Consider the following 23823-nt stretch of genomic DNA (forward strand, 5'->3'; position numbering starts at 1 on the left):
GACTCTATTGATAATTCTAACCCCCCTTATTGAACCTGAGCCATTTCGCTTTTAATGCTATTCATATATACCTGGTAATCTGACAGGCCAAGTTATTACTGGTGACCCAAAAGATTGTCAACAACACTTTTTGGTGAAATGGTTCATCCAAAATAAATAAGAAGAGGTTGTATGAGTACCAATGAGACAACTCCTCATCTAAGTTGCAATGTAAAAAAAGTTAACAGTTATAGGTTAAAGTACAAACCTTCAACACAGAGCCTTGGCTCACATTGAACAACAAGCTATAAAGGCCCCAAAAAATGACTAGTGTTAAACCATTTGAAAGTGAAAATCAACGCTCTAATCTATATAAAAAATCAGGAAGGCAAGAAATATTATGAGCCTAAATCAATCAACTGGAAATACAACTTATAAATACTGAATGATTTAATCAAAGATTATGCTAGGCAATGAATGGGCTTAACACAAAAAAGAAGATGTAGATACATTTTCGACATATTCTACCTCCACGAAAAATATGACACAAATTAATTAGTCTAATTGCAGAACATGCTGCCTACAAATATGCTATCATATTTGATATAAAAGTTTTCATTTTAAGAAAAACATATTCCATTGCAATTTTCGTAATCACGAAAACATCACATTATTTTTAATGTTTTTTGAATTTTCTGTCTCTTAAAAACATTTAAGTGTAGCAATTCCTTGAACTTGAATACATTTGAAATTATGTAAGCAATATGAGAAGTTTAAAAGGATTCTATTACAATACATGGACAAGTAACACAGATAAGAACCTCTTCTTATAGATACACACAAAGTTTTACACTTGGAGTTATGTATATTTCTTGAACTGTATTTGTATTATAAGTGAGAAATTATCTACAATTAAAGGGAGATAATTACAATCTTTTGTATAAATAATTCATTCAATTCTTTAACTGCACTATGTCTAATGTATATTTATTTTATTTCTTTATACCTTTTAAATGATTTTTAACCTTGGTATTTAGGAGAAGAAAATTTGGGGTACTTTCAGGGATTGACATTTAAATTTATTCATTATTTTTCGTTTTCACAAGGAATTTATTGAAAGTAACTAACATGGCTTTTATCTAAAAAGAAAGTTTGTAATTAAGTTATTTTCTTTAATTCATTGGGGCTCCCTTGCTGTAAATTAGGCCCCTTGCTCTTGTGTGTCTAACTCCTGCCCCCTCAGGACACCTCTCCCTTGCTGTTAGGTATCTAATTCTTTCCCCTCAAGAAACCTTTCCCTTATGTCCGTTTTCATTTCACCTGATTATATTTTGATTGTCAATAGTAGCAACAATTAACAGCTTTAATTGCACTTTTCAACAATTAAATCATATTTAAAAATAAAATATTTTTGTGAAAGGCCTCCAGACTTCAAGCACTAGGTTAGAATGTATAACATTAAACACTTAAACAGTCATACTATTGTGAAAGAATACTATTAATTGACTCAATAAAACCTGACTAAAGAAATGAGTTTGAAGTATAAGTTATTTGGAAATATAATAACTGTCTGTTTGGTAAGTCAAATCAAATCTTCAAAATAAGTCAACATATTAACAAGTACACACTGTTTCATGTATTATGGATATAGGAAGATGTGGTGTGAGTGCCAATGAGACAACTCTCCATCCAAACAACAATTCAAAAATTAAACCATTATTGGTTAAAGTACGGCCTTCAACACAGAGCCTTGGCTCACACAAAACAACAAGCTATAAAGGGCCCCAAAATAACTAGTGTAAAACCATTCAAACGGGAAAACAAACGGTCTAATATATATAAACAAAACGAGAAACGAGAAACACGTATATATTACATAAACAAACGACAACTACTGTACATCAGATTCCTGACTTAGGACAGGTGCAAACATTTGCAGCGGGATTAAACGTTTATGGACCTTTTTAGTAATTGCTGTTAAAATTTAGGGCACATGCATTGAGTGTCACTAAGGCATGTATTGAACACACTTGGAATAGATATCACAAACATGTTTCAAAACCCGCCACATCCTTTATGTGACTGTCCCATTATATTTTTAGTCAGAAGCCTTTAGTTCAGTGGTTGTTAGTTGGTTCATGTCTGACATATTTGTTGTTTGTAAATTGTTTTGTTTGGAATTAGGCTGTTGGTTTTCTCTATTGTATTGTTTCATATTTTTCATGTCAGGGCCATTTATAGCTGACCATACAGTATGGATTCTTCTCATTGTTGAAGGCTGTAACGGTTGTCCATAATTGCTAACATGCAATGTCATTTGAACTTTGGTGGATGGTCGTCTCTTAGCAATACTACCAAATCTCAGTATATTTACACGTACAGTTATGAGCAAAGGGAAGAAAGGGTTGACTTTTAGGTTAATAAAAGTGTTGGTGTTGATCCCATGATTAACAATATTTAGAATATTAAACTTTGAAGCTTTATTTCTTGACTTTTTCTATTAATTAATTCGATCCCACACAAATTAGACCATGCTTGTTGCCCTTGCTCTGTATATACATGGATAGTCTTAAACTGATGTCTTGTTTCTCATTGAAAAAAAAAAATTGTTTTTAAAGGTAATCGTTGAAGACCACATTTTGATTGTTAGATCCTTTTTGTTTTTTCCAGGGGCCTTTTATAGCTGACCATGTGGTATGGGCTTTGCTCATTATTGAAGGCTGTACGGTGACCTATAGTTGTTAATTTCTGTGTCATTTGGTCTCTTTTCAAGAATTGTCTCATTGGCAATCATACCACATCTTCCTATGTATTGCTATAGTATCTTTGTTTGCTAGGACAGGACTGAATCGTAACACTTTGCTAGCAAAGATGGGGTTCGTGTTGTTTATTCTTTAGTTTTCTTTGTTGTGTCATGTGTATTTTTGTTTGTCTGTTTGTCTTTTTCATTTTTAGCCATGGCGTTGTCAGTTTGTTTTAGATTTATAAGTTTGACTGTCCCTCTTTTACATTATAGGGGTTTCTTAATCTCTTGCTTCATGTCCTGTACTGCAAGTAAATGTGTTCCCTGTATTTTACTTTATTTCACGAATATAATCATGATAATTAATCATCTCCAAAGATCATTTGATTTCAAATTTTATTCTTATAATCAATATTTAAGGTTTGAGATTTTTTTTTAATTTTATTGTTTGAGACACCTATCCATGTAATTTATAAGATAAGTGATGTGTATGTAGATATGATCTTCAGGTATGATATTATGATTGTGCCAAGAATACAAAAAATCATATTTTAAATGTTTAAGTAAAATAATTCTAGTGTTATATAATCAGGCCTAGTAAAACGTTTTTATGGTTCTTATTTCAAACTCTAAAAATTAAGTTATATTCCCTAGCTTGCCGGGAGTGGCTTCTATAACTTAATGTTGTAAAATATTTGGGTAAAGGTCAAAGATCATGGTTTTATTACTGTGTTTATTTGAAAACTGCACCAAAATAATTAGGTTGGAGAACAAAATTATTTATTTAAACTTCATTGACATCTTGTTTTGGTCTTTCTGAAATTATTTTAATTTCTTTTAAAATCTAGTTAGGAAACTCAGAAGCCACATGTACATGATGTATATAACTTTAGGCCTCAGTGAAAATCTTCTTTAATTAAAGTGAACAATAGAAAACAATATTTCTTTAAATGCTTTCATACCTAAAAATTAATGAGTTATCTCCCATTGATCAACATCTAAATATATTGATACTCATTTAAAATTGTTAAAATCTTCCATAAAAGTTATTGGGAAAACTATGCCAGTACCATTGTAGACTACCAAGGGAGACAAATCTGTGCAGGACTAGAAAAAAAAACATAACATTATTTTTAACAAACTTTTCTTCAATTCTTCATTGATATGATTTAAGAAATTATTTAGAAATTAAAGATTATGATTAATCCCTGAGGCAAGGTGACCATGCATAGAACAGTTTGAATAATTTTGAAGATACATTTTGTTATTTAGGTCTTCTATTAAACATCCCTGCGTGATTTTCAAATATTTGTATTTTAGCATTTCTGATGACATTAAATCCAGAAAATCAGGTTGAACCCAATACATGAATAAAGTACCACTTTCCTTTACAAAATTAATTCCTCGTGAAAGATATTGACAGAAAATTTAATAAATCTGATTTATAAAATGACGTCTAATCAATCAATTGTGGATTTATAAGAGATTAATGGATTAATATTACAATATAGAATTGTTTTTTGCTTTATAAAGAAAATCATTAATAATTTGCGGCCAGTAGTATTGACTTATGCTAGTTATATTACACCTGTAGAGATTATGAATTCATAATTGGATGAAATAACAACAAACTTAATTGGTTTTATTTAGTTTGGATATTATAGCTAGATGAATTAGGATTTTTTTATACTGATACATTTGTTTTAGGTAAGATACCATAATTTCTACTGGGTGATCATAATCGCATTGCTCATTGTTGAATGTGACCTGTAGTTGTTAATTTCTGTGTCATTTGGTCTCTTGTGGAGAGTTGTCTCATTGGTAAAAATACCAAATCTTCTTTTTTATATATTCTGACTATTTCAGGGTTAATTTTATATTTATGTTGTAGACGTTGAAACAATTAAAATAAAGTACTCACCTAATTGTACCTAAATATCCAAAGTATGAAACATTACTTGAAGACCAAATATTCTACCTAAAAATAATACATTTTTACTCTTCAAGACCACTATTCTACTACTAAACATCCAAAATTAGAATATAACTTAGAAACTTATATTTTACCTTACTTTAAAAATTTAAAGCATTTGTAACTTCAAAACTTGGCCACTATTCCATCTAAACATCCAAAATATAAAGAATTACTTGTAGACAACTATTCTTCATTGTTCAAAAAATTGGAGCCCTTTCCAGTGACAACATCCAAAATTGGAAAGATATTTAATAAGTATTTTCTAGCTTAGCATCTGAAATATTGAGTGTTTCTACAAAACCACTATTCTAGCAATACTTCTATGGGCCTACAGTAATCAGCTTAAACAACACAAGGTCACCAACAGAGGTCCCCCCTTTATATGACAGTATTTTAAAATTTGTTCTTTTCAGATCCAATCCAACCATATTGTTGATAAATATTAACATTGCATGGTTCTTCTAGTTCCTAGACCAGTTAAGAAGAAAATATTTCTAATATTGTTTTTCTTTTTTTCAGATCCATCTCCATCATGGCGGGAATCAATAAGAATACAGATGGAGGAGGAGTTAGAACAGCGTGTGAGAGAGGCGCTCGAGACTCCGCCCCTAGAACGTGCTAAAAAGGCAGATCACAACAGACAAGACCGTAAATCTAGTCAGACTTTAAATGAACTTAATTCTCATATCGTGTTTGGATTAGCTGGTAGCAATCGTGATGTTCTAAAATCTAGAAAATGGCGAGCGTTACAGGCTAAGAGACAAGTTCAAAGGTTAATGAGAATGAATTATATCCAGCCTACTCCGCCTGTAGATTACGTGTTCCAGGATGGTCTCTCACGGTCCAATCAGGCTGAATTCCCAGGAGTCTTTGGTCTCTCTAGTCTATCTGAAGGAGTGAAGGACTTACGACAGAGCTTTGACAAGTATCCTTCACTAACTCAGATTCAGAGACAGTTTTACACTAAACATGGATTTCTTGCCAATTTAAATGGACAAGGCAATAATTTCAGAAATGAGAATGGGAAATATAAGGACCGTTATGGAGTTGAACGGGACCAAGATGGACCATTCTGGCCTAGTGACTGTGGTCCATTGTTTGCAACACCAAGATTCAAATGGTTTAATGATCTACCTCCAGAACCCCTGTTCTTCCATGTTCACAGTAAGTTCCATATCAGACTTCAACACTCAGCCTCCAGAACCCCTGTTCTTCCATGTTCACAGTAAGTACTAATATCAGACCTCAATCATGAGCCTCGAGAACCGACACAGTACGTTCCATATTAGACCTCAACCCTGAACCTCTTGAAGCACTGTTCCTCCATGTTTACAGTAAGAACCATATAAGACCTCAACCCTGAGCCTCGAGAACCCCTATTCTTCCATGTTCACAGTAAGTACCATATCAGACCTCAACCCTGAGCCTCGAGAACCCCTATTCTTCCATGTTCACAGTAAGTACCATATCAGACCTCAACCCTCAGTCTCCAGAACCCCTGTTCTTCCATGTTCACAGTAAGTGCCATATCAGACCTCAATCCTCAGCCTCCAGAACCTATGTTCTTTCATGTACAGAGTAAGTACCATATAAGACCTCAACCCTGAGCCTCGAGGACCAATATTCTTTCATGTACACAGTACGTTCCATATCAGACCTCAACCCTGAACCTCTGGAAGCACTGTTCCTCCATGAAAACAGTGAGTACTATATCAGACCTCCAGCCTGAGCCTCAAGAATCAACACAGTAAGTACCATATCAGACCTTGAGCCTGAACCTCTGGAACCAATGTTCCTCCATGAACACAGCACGTACCATATCAGACCTCAACCCTGAACCTCTTGAAGCACTGTTCCTCCATGTTTACAGTAAGTACCATATAAGACCTCAACCCTGAGCCTCGAGAACCCCTATTCTTCCATGTTCACAGTAAGTACCATATCAGACCTCAACCCTCAGTCTCCAGAACCCCTGTTCTTCCATGTTCACAGTAAGTGCCATATCAGACCTCAATCCTCAGCCTCCAGAACCTATGTTCTTTCATGTACAGAGTAAGTACCATATAAGACCTCAACCCTGAGCCTCGAGGACCAATGTTCTTTCATGTACAGAGTAAGTACCATATAAGACCTCAACCCTGAGCCTGGAGGACCAATATTCTTTCATGTACAGAGTAAGTACCATATAAGACCTTAACCCTGAGCCTCGAGGACCAATATTCTTTCATGTACACAGTACGTTCCATATCAGACCTCAACCCTGAACCTCTGGAAGCACTGTTCCTCCATGAAAACAGTGAGTACTATATCAGACCTCCAGCCTGAGCCTCAAGAATCAACACAGTAAGTACCATATCAGACCTTGAGCCTGAACCTCTGGAACCAATGTTCCTCCATGAACACAGCACGTACCATATCAGACCTCAACCCTAAGCCTCTGGAAGCACTGTTCCTCCATGAAAACAGTGAGTACTATATCAGACCTCCAGCCTGAGCCTCAAGAACCAACACAGTAAGTACCATATCAGACCTCAACCCTTCATCTTCAGAACCCCTGTAATTTCATGTACACAGTACGTTCCAAATCAGACCTCAACCTTGAACCTCTGGAAGCAATGTTCTTTCATGTACACAGTAAGAGCCATATTAGACCTCAACCCTGAACCTCAAGAAATGATGATCTCATATTTTGACTATTCCATTTCTTCTCAGTGTTTTGTATGTCACAAAAATACATATTTGTTATGCTTGAATCATAAGTTTCTTAAAGTTTACCTTCTTCTATGACTGATTGATAATGCTGTAAACCACTCAAGCCCTCTAAAAAGCTATATTGAAACAATCTCCTCATTGTTGGTCTAAGATATGAAGTTAAGGTGTCTTACTTTCATTGATTAGTGTCCTTTGTTTGTCATTTTATTTATATTTCATCAGTCTGTAAAACAACATGATACACCAGGATGTTGTTATATTGATTGTCAATAATTTCTATAAATCTTAGTTCTATAACCTGAAGACAAGTTCTAAAGTTGTAATGTCCGACGCTAAACAGTTATCTCACTCACATTCAGGAGAAATGTAGCAAAACTAAGTCAGTAATATTGGAGTAATAAAATATAGCAATACTTGATGGGTTAGAACTTGGCCAGCAATATTGAGTTATCATTACTATGATTATACGTAGAGTATAATGCAGCAAAGTTTAGACAAAAAATGAAAACTTGAGTTATCTTTCTTGTTTTATAAATCAAGTATATGGGAGATAACTCTAGTGACCTTCTGTGTTTTACTTACCCTATGTGATATAGATGATGATTTTTGTCATATTTCTAGATCAATACAGTAGTAAATTGCATTATTAATTATATTGCTATTAAAATTGAATAAGCTAGAATGCTAGATCTAGAATGATTGAAGAAAGTTTTGCACAACTATTAGTGTGGATTTAAATTATGTTAAGAATTTCTTATTCAATCACAGGTCTCAAGATTGGTGTTCATTTTTTGTGAAATGAAAATTGTTAAAAATTTCTTATTTTTCTGTTGTCTCAACATTTGCTTCCTTTGAATTCACTAATATGATTAATTTTAGTTTCCCCAATCCACACCCCTACAAAAAAAATCACAAGAATTTGTATCCCATGATTAGCAATGATTTTTCAGTATAAAAAACTTGTTTAATATTGTAAGTGTATGTAATCTATACTTTTGTAGATTTTACAACAATCCAAACAACTCAATGTTAAAAGTAAACAACTTTTAAAAACATTTATATGTATGTAGTGTTTACCTAGGATCTTAGACAATCATAACACCGAGTAGTTTAAAAAGTAAGACAACAAAAGTTCCAAGAACCCTTCTAAAACAAAATTTCCCAGGATTTAAAACAAAAATGATGCAGCCAGCTAGGTAAAAGATTTTTTTTTTTTTAATTAAGCCCTGCATGGTTTAATGAATGATCCCAACTCATAATTTCTGCAAAAATATTGTCCTTCCTAATGTTGATACTTTAATTTAACACAGTAAGACATGATAATTAACATTTATATTGTCTCTGGTGGTCATTGATGGTCATTGGTGGGTCCTACAATATGTGCATAAATCTGTATAACTTTTTTTCTTATTGTTGGTGCCATTAAAGGCATGAGGACATCGATCTGGCTGCACTATTCCTGAATGGGCCTTACTTTAATGAGGGCTGAAATCAGTTTTCATAATAGTTTTGCTGCATGTACATGGTAATGATGTCTATAACTCAGGTCCTACCTTATCCACAGAAAAATAACTTTAGAACAATTTATTAAGGTAATATTTATTCATGAGATATTTTTTTAAAAATCTATTATGACAACCTTGCATAGTCTGTCAAGCTTTAAGATAACTAAACTACCTTTATTTTATAATAGGCCTTAAAAAAAGAAACATTGTGACCTAATGAGTGCATTTTTTGGCATAATTAAACTAATTTGGGTAAATAGAGTGGAAAAGAACAATAGGTTATTGTTGTATAGTTGTATAGTTGTAGTACCATGCAATGCATGTGTATATACCATTGAGTTAATGAACCACAGACAGACACAAACAATAGATATATCTTATATTAGATCGATTATATACCAAGGTCTTTAAAATACTCTCTCTGTCACATGTTAGGTTGTTTAAAGATAAGAATAGTTTTGTATTAAGTATAAAAGTGACAAGAGAAAAAGACTTGTATCAGGCAGGGTCTGGCAGTACGCACTCAATATTTAGTACTTATTAATTGTTTTAGCTACTATAAACCAGAAAAAGTCAGTCCTGTCATGGTCAGGTGTTCCCAATTGAAAGGAGGAATATAAAAGTGACATATAATTCTACAACAGGCATTTGTATCTGAGGCAGTGTCATGGTGTGTAGAAGATGACTTGTTATGGGCCAACCTTTCAGACATCATACCAGGTGTTGCCTTTTGTGGCTATAGGTACCAGAAATGAATGATTTAATACACCAAATATATGTAAACCACCTGTTAGTTGAGGTCTGAATTTGTATCAGCATTTTTTGGTTGACAAACTATAAAACTTTTCATTATGAAATTATCATTGAAAACCAAAAAAAAATGGTTATTTAAGACTAGTTACCTGAGATTGATAGAATTTCAAAAACTTTGTGTAAATGTTGTTGTTAAAATTGCCTATGTATTGCAGGGTAAAAGTAAATATGCTAGCATTGCGGATCCAGAAATTTCCATAAGCCGGGGTGGGTAGGTGGTGGGGGTGGGTGGTTTGAATTGGGCCACTAGAGTCATGCTACAGTGATTTCCTAAAAAATCAACCATATTTGGCCCACTTAAAGGGGGCGGGGGTTGGTTTGGGCTTCCCTCTATGGAACGGCCAGTGGCTAGTGCTCACTCATATGAAACAAATACTATAAATTTACATATTTTCATTGTTCCAAGCCCCTTTTTTACCCCTTTACTACATTGTTGGGCCCACCCATTTTTTGACAGATTGACTTTCCATTGTTTATATGTAATACAATAGGCGTGATTTTACTGACAAGTTCAAGGAGGTTTGTCTTTTGTTCTGACACTTTGGTCTATTAATTTGCTAATAATAATAGATTATATAAGAATGCTACAATGCATGTCATTGATAACATCTTCAAAGCAGTGTAAGAATGGCATATAAATACAATTAATTTTGGTTTGGAATGATTGCTCCATTGCTTAAATTTTTTGTGACAAAAGTATTAAAAAATTGGTATTTGCTGCTTCTCATTACTAAGTTAACACCATTTTAAGGAATAACAGCAACGACTGAGTGTTTGGCTCTGAGTCAGAATAATGGGTCCTGGTAAGGTCATGTGTCTTCTTGTTACTTTGCTGTTTGGTGTGAATTGCTTCATGTTGAAGGCCTTCCCCTGACCTATAATGGTTTACTATTATAGTTTAAATTGTTATTTGGATGGAGAGTTGTCTCATTGGAACTCATACCACATCTTCCTATAGCTATATCACTAACATGTACTTGTCTTGAATAATAATATGTATATTAATTTGAAGCTGAAAGTTTTTAAGCATCTCATCATCATCATCATCACATGACTGTCATGTGCATCTTCTGGAAATATTTTCGCCAATAATGATTTTTTTGTACATAAATAAGGCAGTTAGTTTTCACATTTGAATTGTTTAACATTTTCATTTCAAGCCTTTTATAGCTGACTATGTTGTATGGGCTTTGCTCATTGTTGAAGGCTGTACGGTGACCTATAGTTGTTAATTTCTGTGTCATTTTGGTCTCTTGTTGGGAGTTGATACCAAATACTCTTCTTCTATATATGTGCATCTTCTTGATATATTTTACCCAATTATGTGGGAAGATCTGGGAAATTTGTGGGCTTGATCAAATGAATATTTAACTAAATGTCAATCATAAAAAATGAAAAATCTTAAAGATCACCACATATGTAAACTCAATTATAAAAACTTTAGCTACAAAAGTTTGTATATATTAAAATGAAATGAGGTGAAGATTTTAATGGTAATTTTAATTGAATTTTACTGAGTGCTTTAAACTTTTTTGATGGTTGATATATTGTTAGTTAATTGAAATCAACATAACATTTTAGGTGCATTCGTTATACAATCTTTATGTTACAACTTAACTAACTTTTGTCAAAAGAAAACGTAACTAGAATACAGTGATGACAAAGTGTCACAGGGTTAGAAATCAGTTTTTTAGGTTATTAAAAACATCTTATTCCAGAAATAAAAGTTTGTTACAGGGTTTTATTCAGTTTTCAATTGTGTGTATGTTTATTCTTCATTGGCTTGAGGAATAGGGGATCTCCTCCAGGGTTGAGATCTCGTGCACAAAACATGTTAAATCCATCTATATTGTTTTGCCTGTCCCAAGTCACAGTGAAGCCTACATGTTGTCCTTTGTTAATCTTGTATGTTTTTTTTTTAATTTGGTTCTGTATAATAACTAGATTACAGTGTGATTACAAATTGTCACAGGGTTAAAAATCAGTTTTTTGTGTAATTTAAAACATCTTATTCCAATTTTCAGTTATAAAAGTGTGTTACAGGGTTTTAATCAGTTTTTTAACATTGCATATTGCTGTTTGTTTGTTTATTCTAAATTTGCTGGAGGTACGAAACGAGAAATGAGATCTCACAAAACATGTTTGTGCCGGTTTAAAGTCAGGAGCCTATTGTTTTTCTTATCTTGAATGTTTTTGTCTAGCCTGCCACTTTTGTCCAGAAAGCTTGAGAGGGATATTGATCCAGCAGTGTCGCGTTAGCTAACTTCTTAAAAGCATTATATTTTAAAACATGGAAGACCAGACGCGGAAAAGTGGATGCTTCATACTCTATATATGGATGCCTCATGTTATAAAGTTTCCGTCGGTCACATGTCCTTGACCTCATTTTCATGGTTTAGTGACTACTTGAAAAAAAAAGAAAGATTTTTTTAATGTTAAATTCTCTCTTATTATAAGTTATATGATAACTATATTTGTTGAAATATTGTGAAACAACAACATATTACATTGGATAAAAGACATACAATTTGCTGGTCGTCAAAGTATCAACCTAATTGGCTGTCATCAGAAAATAATATCAAGATCAAGATTATACACTGTGTTTATATTGGAAAATATTCAATAATTTTTATATAAGTTTTAATAAATTTGTGAAGGAGAGATTTAAAACTTATAACTTGTATATTTGGTACCAGATAGTGTCACTCTTTAAAGTAATCATGAATGATTGTTATAATTTTGAATAATAATTAAGTTTTTCTAAAGTTGTTGTTTTTCATTGATATCTTTTGTGCTGTCAGTTTGTAATCTGAGTGGCATAGAGACAAGTGCTAAAACTAACACAAGGTTTGACACTATCATTATAGTAATAAAAAGTTTGAAAGGGGGCACACAATATGTGTCATAAAGAAGTGATTATGGTTGGCAAAAATATTTGGTCTGCTTCTTAATGATGATTAAAAGAAAACAAAACTAAAAAGATGATGCATATTATCCACACAGACAGTATTTGATGTTATTGAGGACACCACAATAGACCACTTTCGAGTTCATCCGTCACCGGCAAAAACTTGTCAATTATACACGCCTTTATGACGTCATTTACCAGATAGAGGCCAGGGTCGCCTGTATCCCTGCACTATTTACGTTCATCAAGCGTCTTAGTGATCGTCTTTGTGCAGGATAAACTAGAAATAGTAGTTGCTCTGTAGGTACTTACTGACAATTCCCTAATGACAGCAGTGTTGATTGTCAATTTTTAGAATTCAATTTGCCGAATAATTTGTACAATATAGAATTATAGTTTTCCAACCACTCGCTCAACATTGGAAGGGAAGTGACGACGCCCCTAAACGCACAAATGACAGTGATAAAGGTGCGTATAATTGATGAGTTTTTTGCGGTGATGGATGAACTCAAAAGTGGTCTATTAAAACACCTTTATTTATGTTTATCTTCTTCAAAATATGATCACAAAATTCTGTCCAAACATTCTCTTCAGCATGTACGTATCATATGTCTATTAAAGTTTTGGCTTAATTTACAGCTTCAGAGGTTAAGTTGCTGCAAATATTCATAATGAAATAATGGAAATACTTCTGAATATCTTATAATATAGATTAAAGTATATGTTTATCTTCAATTTTTATTCTTCATTATAAATAAGTTGTTTGGGAAATTCTTTATTAAGAAAATATGAGACTCAGACTCATGGTTAAGTCAATATTGTTATGTAACACACCTATTTAGTCACCAATCTCTGATGTCTGCCCCGACCTTCACCAATTTAGTCAATGTTATTTCAATTGTGACTTATATTTTCTAATGGACTAAGATATGTTTTATACGTGTTCATTCATTTGTTTTAATTTTGATTCTATAATCTGTCCAATATTTACAGAATATATGATAATTGTTATAGTTTTGATGTCATAATATGACGGTTGTTTACAAAATATCAAAACTATGTTTTTATCAGGGATTTAATAGTCTGACCAATAGTCTGACCACTGTTTACCTATGTTTTATCTCTGATGTCATAATCTGACCATTGCTTTCGATGACCACCAGCAATATTATTTGTCTGATGTCATATTTGACTAAATTTAATCAAAGGACAAAGTTTACATTTTAAATTACAGTAAACAAGGTTGTACCCTTTCACCTATTTTCTAATTAATGAAGAAAAACACTAAAGACGAACAAAACAGTTTAGTAAATGTTTTCATATAGACTTTCCTTCCTAAGGTTAATGAAAATACTGGAGCATGTATTGGTAAACACTCAGACTGGACATAGTTCTCAACCTTTACTAGCCTTCAAAGTTTGAAATTCTTGACCACCTGCCTCCCCCTTTTTCATATTTTTTAAAGTTCAGTTTAGGCACAACATTTTATTTGTGAATACATCAACTAACATGTTCATCCAATAGGTCATTCTGTTTAATTTCTTAAATTTTGTCAAAGTAACCACTTTGACAGAAACCAACTTTGATCATTGAGAAGCTTAAAATTTCCTTAACAACACAACGTAATTAAAACCTTTAGCTGATTTTACAGAGTTATCTCCCTGTAGTGTTAGGTACCACCTTAAATGTTCAACAAATAACACATTTTAAATAGGCAATATGCAGACTTCGACTTAACCACAAAATAATATATCAAAGAAGATGTATGTTTTTTTGTAATTGGAAAATATTGGTACTCACGAAAATAAACGAATCCATAGTATTCAATATCAAATGAAATTACTGGTGGATGTCTTGTTTTATTCAGAATTATTTCATAAGATGTGGTGTTGTTGCAACTATATACACCTTCCATTAGATTGTATATAGTTACAAATTTTCATAGTATATTTTTATATAATGACCAATTTTAGTTGAAGATTTTTATATAGCAACCAAAATTCTGAGAAGATTTTTATTTAATGACCAATTTTCAAAGTACATTTTTATATACACCCATTTAGAAAAATATTTTACTTGATACCAATATGTTTTGATGATTTTAAGAGGATTAAAATTGATAACAAACTAAAACAATGATCAGTATATTTGGACAAACAATTGAGTATGATAAATTAGCTTACATAAAAGATTATTTTATGATTTTCAAATTTGACTATTTTCTTTATTTATTCATTGTATCAGAAGGGAGGGACTTTTATAAGCCATTTAGAAACAAAAATATTTTTTTTAAAACATTCTGGTGAATGATAGAATAAAAGTATATTTGTTAAGAATTTTATCCTCAAAAATAAAATTTTTAAAAATAATAAAAAAATAAAAAAATTTAAATGAATTTTAACAATGTATTTTTAACGGGGAGTTTTCCATTATGTATTTTTTCTGCCCCCAATTGTACGTCCAGATTATGTATAATTACCTTGTTGATTACACAGAGATAATATTTACACAGCGATTCCCTATTGTGTACCGCCACTTCGATCCCTTTCACTCCGTTATCGACAAAATGTTTTACCAATATTTATCTCCTCGTAATATAACAAGAGATCGCTTAACAAAATTGACAGGAGAAATACCCGTGTGATAACGGTCTTATTGAAATTGGTAGGGTGGAAGAAACTTTCTACTTAATAACAAACTCGGTATTAATTTGAAAGACTTTTTAGATTCTGTTAACAGAGGTATATATTATATAGTAGAGGAATTATTTAATACCTAACTTTTAAGACTTTTGAAAATAAGATTGACGGAGATATATTATATAGTAGAGGAGTTATTTTTACTCAACTCTATATTAATTTCAAAGTCTTTTCAAAATTAGATTGTTGACAGAGGTATATAATAGAGGAGTTATTTGATAGATTTGTGGAAGTTTAAATTTATATTGACATTAAGGACTATCGTTGTGGAATAATAATTTTAAAGATTTTGTGGATTAGTTTCTATGGATAATATAAGATACTGTGCGTTATTATAATAGATAGTGGAAGTTTATTATTGGAAGTTGACATACTACTTAATATTAGCTTGCAAGTTTTCTATAGACAAGTGGATAGTCCAGCTTGTGAGTTACTATAGAAAGATAGAAAGTCAAACTTGTGAGTTACTATAGAAAAGTCGATAGTCAAACTAAGTGTGAATTACTATAGACTGGTGGATGGTCCTGCTTGTTAGTAACTGTAGACTGGTGGATAGTCAAACTTGTGGGTTACTATAGACTGGTGGATCATAAGTCAAACTAAGTGTGAGTTTCTATAGACAAGTGGATAGTCCAGCAAAGTGTGAGTTCCTGTAGAAAAGTAGATAGTCCAGCAGTTAATAAAAGTCTTATTTGACATGTGTAGTGTACAACCAATCTAAGTGATCTGTGAGTTTAAAAGACCCGTTCAAATTCAACCTGAATAAAACCTATCAACGATTCGCTTCATTAGTAATTTGTAATAAATTGAAAAGTTGGGAACTTTAAATTAAGAAATAAGAAAGTGTTTAATAGTGGGGAAAGGGAAAAGAATTGTATACATTTTTGAACCTCGAAGAATTACAATTTTTAATTTGATATTTTGAATGTCCAGGATAATATTAATACTCTAAAGGAATTATCATTTAATGTGACGGATATAAAAATATCAGAAAGGTAGGTCTCGAATTTTATTTCTCGTCAGTTGTAATCATAAAACAGATATTTTTTTATTAATTTGAAACAATTAAACAATCAAAGATTAGGCTTTTCTTTGTTTCCATTAAAAAAACATTTAACAAGAAAAAGTGCTAACTTCTTAACAAAACAATCAAAAACTAATTGCACAAATTTCACTTTATATGTAATCATGATAATGATTTATTAAATTTCATAATAAAAAAATTAATTTTAATAGTTCATACTTTTTCTCTAAAGATAATTATGTATCCTATCATAAGCCTATCCAAATTATTAAAAGTTTTTACATATTCTGTTATTTTTCAAATGTAAAGTTTAGTATAACCAAAGTATCATGCAGAGTATGGTTATTTACTTTGAGCAACTTTTAATCAGAAATAATACCAATCAAAAAGGCAAAAATAAAAATCTGAATTGACAAGACTCTGAGACTAAATAAACCCCTCCCCCATATGTTTGCAAAATGCACTGCTTTACAGGCTTATGATAGGATTCAATGATTGTGTGTAATTAATGACTTAAATATTCTATTCTTATGTTATGTACATTAGAACGTTGAAGGATCTAGATTGTCTATCTTGAAGAGTTATCTCCCTGTGAAATTTAGTGGATCAAGATTGTCTATCTTGGAGAGTTATCTCCCTCTGAAATTTAATGGATCAAGATTGTCTATCTTGAAGAGTTATCTCCCTGTGAAATTTAGTGGATCAAGATTGTCTATCTTGGAGAGTTATCTCCCTGTGAAATTTAATGGATCAAGATTGTCTATCTTGAAGAGTTATCTCCCTGTGAAATTTAGTGGATCAAGATTGTCTATCTTGGAGAGTTATCTCCCTCTGAAATTTAGTGGATCAAGATTGTCTATCTTGGAGAGTTATCTCCCTGTGAAATTTAATGGATCAAGATTGTCTATCTTGGAGAGTTATCTCCCTGTGATATTTTAGTGGATCTAGATTGTCCATCTTGGATAGTTATCTCCCTTTGATATTTCAGTGAATCTAGATTGTCTATCTTGGAAAGTTATCTCCCTTCACTGCTAACTTGGATAAAATCTAAAGCAACATAGGAGGAGGAGAAGGATATTTAGTGGACAAGTGGATCAAAACTATAAAAATGAACAGACACTGAAACTAAATGTTAATTGTTTGGTCTTTTACTTTTTGGATTCAAATGTCAAAAGTGATGAGACTTTTTTCAATGAAATAAGTATGTGGCATACATGATACTATTAGTTACATAGTGTGCTAGTGACCTAATACGGTATAGATGGGGTCAGTAAATTCCATATGGGGATTCGCTCGAATCCCCATATAGAATTTACTGACCCCATATATATACCGTATTAGGTCACTAGCACACTATGTAACTAATTTATCTTACCGACTATCATAGCGTGTGAAATTTAGACTAGTGACCTATCAAAATGAGCAAGTCTTCAATACTGTTAGCATTAAGAAACTACTTCCATTGATCCTACAAAAACGGATGCCAATAATAACAACTTGTTAGGTTTAAATGTGTTTTATGAATTTATTTTAATCTTAATTTAATCATCACTTTCTTTGTCTGTTGAAACCTTTACGATTATCTCAGTACCGTTTTGTTTTTATAAAGGGACGTAACACCACTACTAACCATGCATGAAATAAGCCCTGCCTCCCTACTACCTTATAAGGAATTTAAAGGGACGTAACTCCACTTCTAACGTGTATGAGTTAAGCCCCGCCTCCCTATTAACCTAATATCAAATATACACGGTCTCCACGAGGGCGCTTTTAACCAATCACATTCCTAGAAATGTATAGGAGGTAATTAAGATAATATATGTAAACCTGGTACATTTGAAGAGTTTAAACTAAGATTTACATACTTTATGAATATATAATTTTTACTCAATCCATGAAAAATAAATAAATCCATAGAAGTATCATACAGGTTTGCTCATTGTTAAAGGTCCTATGTTTACCTGATATTTTTATAAAGCCTGGTCATTGGGTGATAAGTTTCTCTCCTTAATTGGCAACAGTGAATCGTACACCATCTTTTTTTATCCATGTAATTTATGTAAATAAATTTGTCCTTGTTCAGTTGACTTTCAATTAATACCAACCTAAAAGTTCCAGGCAATAGTCGTCCTGAGATGTTAATACAATTGCTACCACTCCTACATATTAATGGCATCAATTCTTTTACCCAATTATACATTGTAAATCACTGCATCATTAAATGCATATTAATATCGAAAGTCAATAAATTTATTTTTGATGATATATTTCCCCATCATTTAACAATGATGTAACTGTATCGTTTGTCGAGGTTTGAGATCAAGGGCAAGTAACTCTTGATATCATATTCAGATAATTTTATCAATAACGTTATTGCAACAGTATGACGTGGGTCATTTGCAACTGTCGAAAATTATCTAAATGCAATTCATATTGGCAAATTAATATTCATATCAAAATATTGGAGTCAAATTAATTTTGATTACTAATTGTAAATTATGGCAAATGATATATGACTTGTGTTTTAGTCCAGTTTTGTTATTTTGAAAAATTCAAATCTGTTTTATTGGAGATTGTTGATTTTAGATGAGCTCAGCACTTTTTATTATTTCATGATAAAAGTGTAATCTTGAAAGTTACAAAAGTTAACCAAACAGTTGAATACCTCTTGTAACTATAATCAATGTCTTTTGTTACATTGGTAGGAAGATTTAACCAAACAGTCAGTCACTCCTATTAGAATAGCTTACTTCTATTAGATAATGACTTTTGTAACATATAATAATATAGATTTAAATAAAACAGTCAATTACCCCCGGGAGAACAGCTAAATTCTTTAAGTTATGATGACTGTTGTTCAAAGAAGTCTAAGTTAAGTCTAACTTATGTATCTCTAACCTGTCAACTCTGATAAGTTGAATGTGGCAGCAGGGCTAACCAACTCAAATCTTAACGTATTCAGATTGTCAGTTTTATGATGGTTGAGACTCAACAGATTCTGGCAACTTTGGTTTCCTCCATCAACAAAAACTGCCTGAAAATAGTGTGAAAATGACATTTAACACTTATCAATCAATCGTGTTGCATTAGAAGGGATATTTAACAGTTTGACACCCCCTACCTCGGTCCTCACCCCTCATCCTAGAACAACTCTGACAGTAACGTGTGACAATAAAAGGTCCCCTGCTGACACCTTTTACAATGGTGTTAATTATCATTTGCTAAAAAAAAATAACATATAAAGTGTTGAAAATGTTAATATGATTGAATTGATTATAAGTTTAAAGTTTGTTTGAACAAGGTTAGGTTTTTTTTCCCTTTTTGTGTCAGGCATTGAATGAAGATTTGAAATTGAGCAGTTTTATTGTTGATACAACCTAGATATCTATCTGCACTATAATTATAGTTCTGTATTTATGCATGCATGTAAATGTTTGTTGATTCTATCATGATAATTTTTCTATAAGTGGGTCTCATTGGGTTCTAAGTGTGACCCGGGATTGCCGATTTTTTTAAGTGTGACACGTGAAAGTCAAATTATTGTGGCGTGAAAACGGGAAATGAGATCTTGCAGGACCCGGGAAATGACAAAAAATAGGAGAATTGCTTACGTACATAGTGTAAGCGGGATACAGGAATCTGACAAAACAGTAAGGGGGATCCAGGATAGGAACCCCCCATTGAGACCCCCCTATAATGCATGTGGATATATTTGTACAACCTAATGTTAATTTTGGTACTATAATTATAATTCTGTAATGATTGCATATATGTTTGTACAGTGCACCCACTTCTATTTTTGGCTGCTGTTTCAAATTGGATGTTTCTGCTTTAATACTTAAAAGTAAAAAGATCTTGTAAATAAACATTAAGTAAGAAATGTTGCTACTTTATTTATATCATAATGAATATTTAAATTGAGGTTTACTTTGTTGAATTAATTATAGATTCCCCATCACAATTGAAGTAAGGGTAGAGATTGATATCAGATTTTGAAAACACAGTATAATTGAATAGGGCATTAAGTTTAGTTACAATATTAGATTTTGATAACATTGTAATTGTACTTGGTTACAATAAAAACCTTCGATTAGAATAAAAACCTTCAGAGAAGAAAATTAAAACCTTTGTAGAAGTTCTAATATTAAACTATTAAAAGCACAAAAAAAAATTTGTGATATAAATTCTTAATTGAAAAAATTATCTTACGAGAAGTTCTAAATATAATCTTAATAGAATAAAATTATGTCTAAAAGCTCTATTTAAATATCTGGTTAAAATTTAATGAAGCTCTAAATAAAGTAGGTAAAGAAAGTAAAATAGTCAAAAAAGCTCTTCATAAAATCTGAATAGAAAACACAACTGACACATAGTGTATTAAAGATCTATTCAGAATTTCAGATCCAGTTTTAGAAGCTCTATGTAAGATCTAGTTAAAGAATAAGAAACTGTTATTTAGATATTCGATTAGAATACTAAGAAACCAACTTGAGGTGTTCTTTTTGATATCTGATTACAATAAGAACCTAATTCTGAAAAGCTGATGTCCAATTAGAATAAAAACAAATCTGAGAAGCTCTTTTCATATCTAAGAGAAGTTCTAAATCATCATTTGCTGATAAAATTATGTCCTAAGATTGAGACATTAACCTCTCTAAAAAAAAATTTCTCTTTTGATGATATTAAAATCAAATAAACCAGGAATATAAAGAGTAACTTCTATGACCTATATTAATCTCCAAATATTTCATTACCAAACTTTCCCCAAAATTCAATTATAATCATAAACATCTGATTCTTTCACATCAATTTATATTTGATCAAAAACGAAATAAAATTTAATATTAAAATGAAAATTGAGATAATTTATGACGGGTAATTTATAAAACTTGTAACAAAAATAAAATAATGTTGAAATAAAGTCTAATGATTTATGATGGTCAATTACAGTTTTAAAGGTTTCATTTAAATTTGTTAAATTATGTGATCAGAATTTAAAAGTTCCAATATGGTTATATTTTATTATACTATAATGATAACAGAAACAGATCAGTGACCACACATATTGATCATATAGATTTGGAACACAACATGTAGATGTTTTGTAGGTGTAACTTGTCGGGCTACACCAATTGCTTATTTATACCTTTAGATCTGTGGTCCAGACTGTAACATCCTGAAATTCAGAAAGGACCCAGCTGAATTTGAAAAACTGCTGGGTTGAGATAAAGACTATTAACAAAAATACAGAATTTCACAGGAAATTCAAAAAGGGGGGACCATAAAACCAGCCAAAATCAAATGTGCAACTACATCAACCAACAAGAACAAATGGAAATCATCACTGCCAGTAACTCTTTTTTTTCTGTATTCTAGTTTAGACTTTGACTTATTTAAGTCTGTTACATTTGGTTTGATATATATCACTACCTAAACATAAAATATTTGCTGTTAGACATTAAGCAAGTTCATTAAACTGAGAATTATAATACTTTTGACAAATTATATATATATATAAATGTAGGCTAAAATTGAGAATGGAAATGGTGAATTGTTGAAGAGATGTTACAACCTCTTAACAGTGGTGGATTCAGAAATTTTCATAAGTTGGGGCCCCTGATTTCCTATTAAACTTGGTCTGGTCATGCTTCAGTGATGATATAATCAACCAAAATTATTTTGAGGAAAAAGTAGGGCCCTTCCCCCTTAATCTGCCTCTGCTAAAAAGCAGAAAACAGACATACAATTGTACATACATAACTGACATACCTGTACATACATACAGATGACTGTTTTAGACTTGAACAAGTTTATAAAGTAATATATATGTGTGACTGAGACAGTTCATAAAGAACTAGCTTAGATAGGATTAGCTATAATTCTGATAGATTTCAGGGCTGTTTGAACTCTAGTTAATTTATGTACATGTATCTTCTAACTCTTGGCAGGAGATATTTATCTTATGTTGTATATTTATTTTAAGAAAATGAAATTGTTATCAAAAAGAACAAGTACAAACATACAATACAATAAAAGCGTAGGATAAGAACTACTGAAATTGAATTGATTTACAAATAAGTAATTGTTTGATCTAGTCCTTAGCTGCATTCCTTGCAACACATAGAGGACAAACATGTGTATTTTATAAGTGGATCATTGTAGTAAATATTAACAGACCAAATGTTACATTATAAAGATGGCTTTTCTTACACTCTATATGAAGAAGCCAAATGGCCAAATTGTACATTCTCCTGTTCTCAATAAAATGGCCCTAATGGTACATTCTCCTGTTCTCAATAAAATGGCCCTAATGGTACATTCTCTTGTTCTCCGTAAAATGGCCTTATGACATGTTCTCCTGTTCTCCATAAAATGACCATATCGTACATTCTCCTGTTCTCCGTAAAATGGCCTTATGACATATTCTTCTGTTCTCCATAAAATGGCTAAATCGTACATTGTTCTCTATAAAATGGCTAAATGGTATATTCTCCTGTTCTCTGTGAAATGGACTTCATGACACGTTCTCCTGTTCTCCATAAAATGGCCAAATGGTACATTCTCCTGTTCTCCATAAAATGGCCAAATGTACATTCTCCTGTTCTTCATAAAATGGCTTCATGATACTTTCTTCTTTTTAGCTCACCGTTGTGAAGGGACTGTGACCTTTTCCCATCAATTTGCATCTGTCTTCATCCATCGTATTATGGGTATCTAGAATATAGTTTATGTTTAATTTTCTGTTTCGTCAAAAAACATATCTACCATGGCTTAAAATAGAACATAAAATGCAGTTTATGGCTTATATTTGAAGAAAACGTGGCATTTAGAGCATTTAATCTGGCATTTAAGATATAAAACTTATATTTTCAGAACTGGACTCTTAGGGGCCTTTTTAAAATCACCTTCCTCCTTCTTTCCCTCAAATTGCAATAAAGAAAATGACCAAAGTAAATATGTGATAAGAATAAAAAAGGAGAAATGATTTTTATACTGTTTTTAAATGGCTGTTGTTCATAACTTAATTAAAATAAGTCATATATTCTTTGTTAACAGTTGAGTATATATTATATAGTTTCATTGTTGCACTTTAAACCTTCAATTTACATTGATGTTACACAACAGTTACAACTTTATGACTTCATTAAAAAAAGTTATTTCGTGAAAGGACCACAAAGAAAACCTTTATTAACAAAGTAAAGAATAAAAGAGCATTGTATTTATCTAAAGTCCTGAAGTAAACCACAGCCCATGTTAGTGTAAGATGGCTTTGTTTACTTGTACGTTGTAAGTACATGATTGCATGTCAATCTTTTCTGACTTTTGTAAGCAGGTGTTCACCCAAGTAATTATTTGAGAATTGAATGCTTCTTTTTGTAACTTCATAGGGTTGTAAAAGCGTTGACCGAAGTACATTTTGAAAGAAGCACAGAAGCGTTTCATTCTAAAAATGTGCACATGGTCA

The 23823-nt window shown here is 31.9% G+C and overlaps 1 protein-coding gene across 1 annotated transcript in view; it reads left to right on the forward strand.

The window, feature by feature from the left end:
• LOC134690650 (uncharacterized) overlaps positions 1-23823 on the forward strand; it is a 147171-nt gene that overhangs the window by 41769 nt on the left and 81579 nt on the right. The window contains exon 6 of the mRNA XM_063550642.1: positions 5217-5861. Coding sequence (XP_063406712.1) covers positions 5217-5861 — 645 coding nt within the window. The remainder of the gene's footprint in view (positions 1-5216; positions 5862-23823) is intronic.

Source organism: Mytilus trossulus, chromosome 11 (genome assembly GCF_036588685.1).
Source record: "Mytilus trossulus isolate FHL-02 chromosome 11, PNRI_Mtr1.1.1.hap1, whole genome shotgun sequence".
NCBI classification, from domain to species: Eukaryota; Metazoa; Mollusca; class Bivalvia; order Mytilida; family Mytilidae; genus Mytilus; species Mytilus trossulus.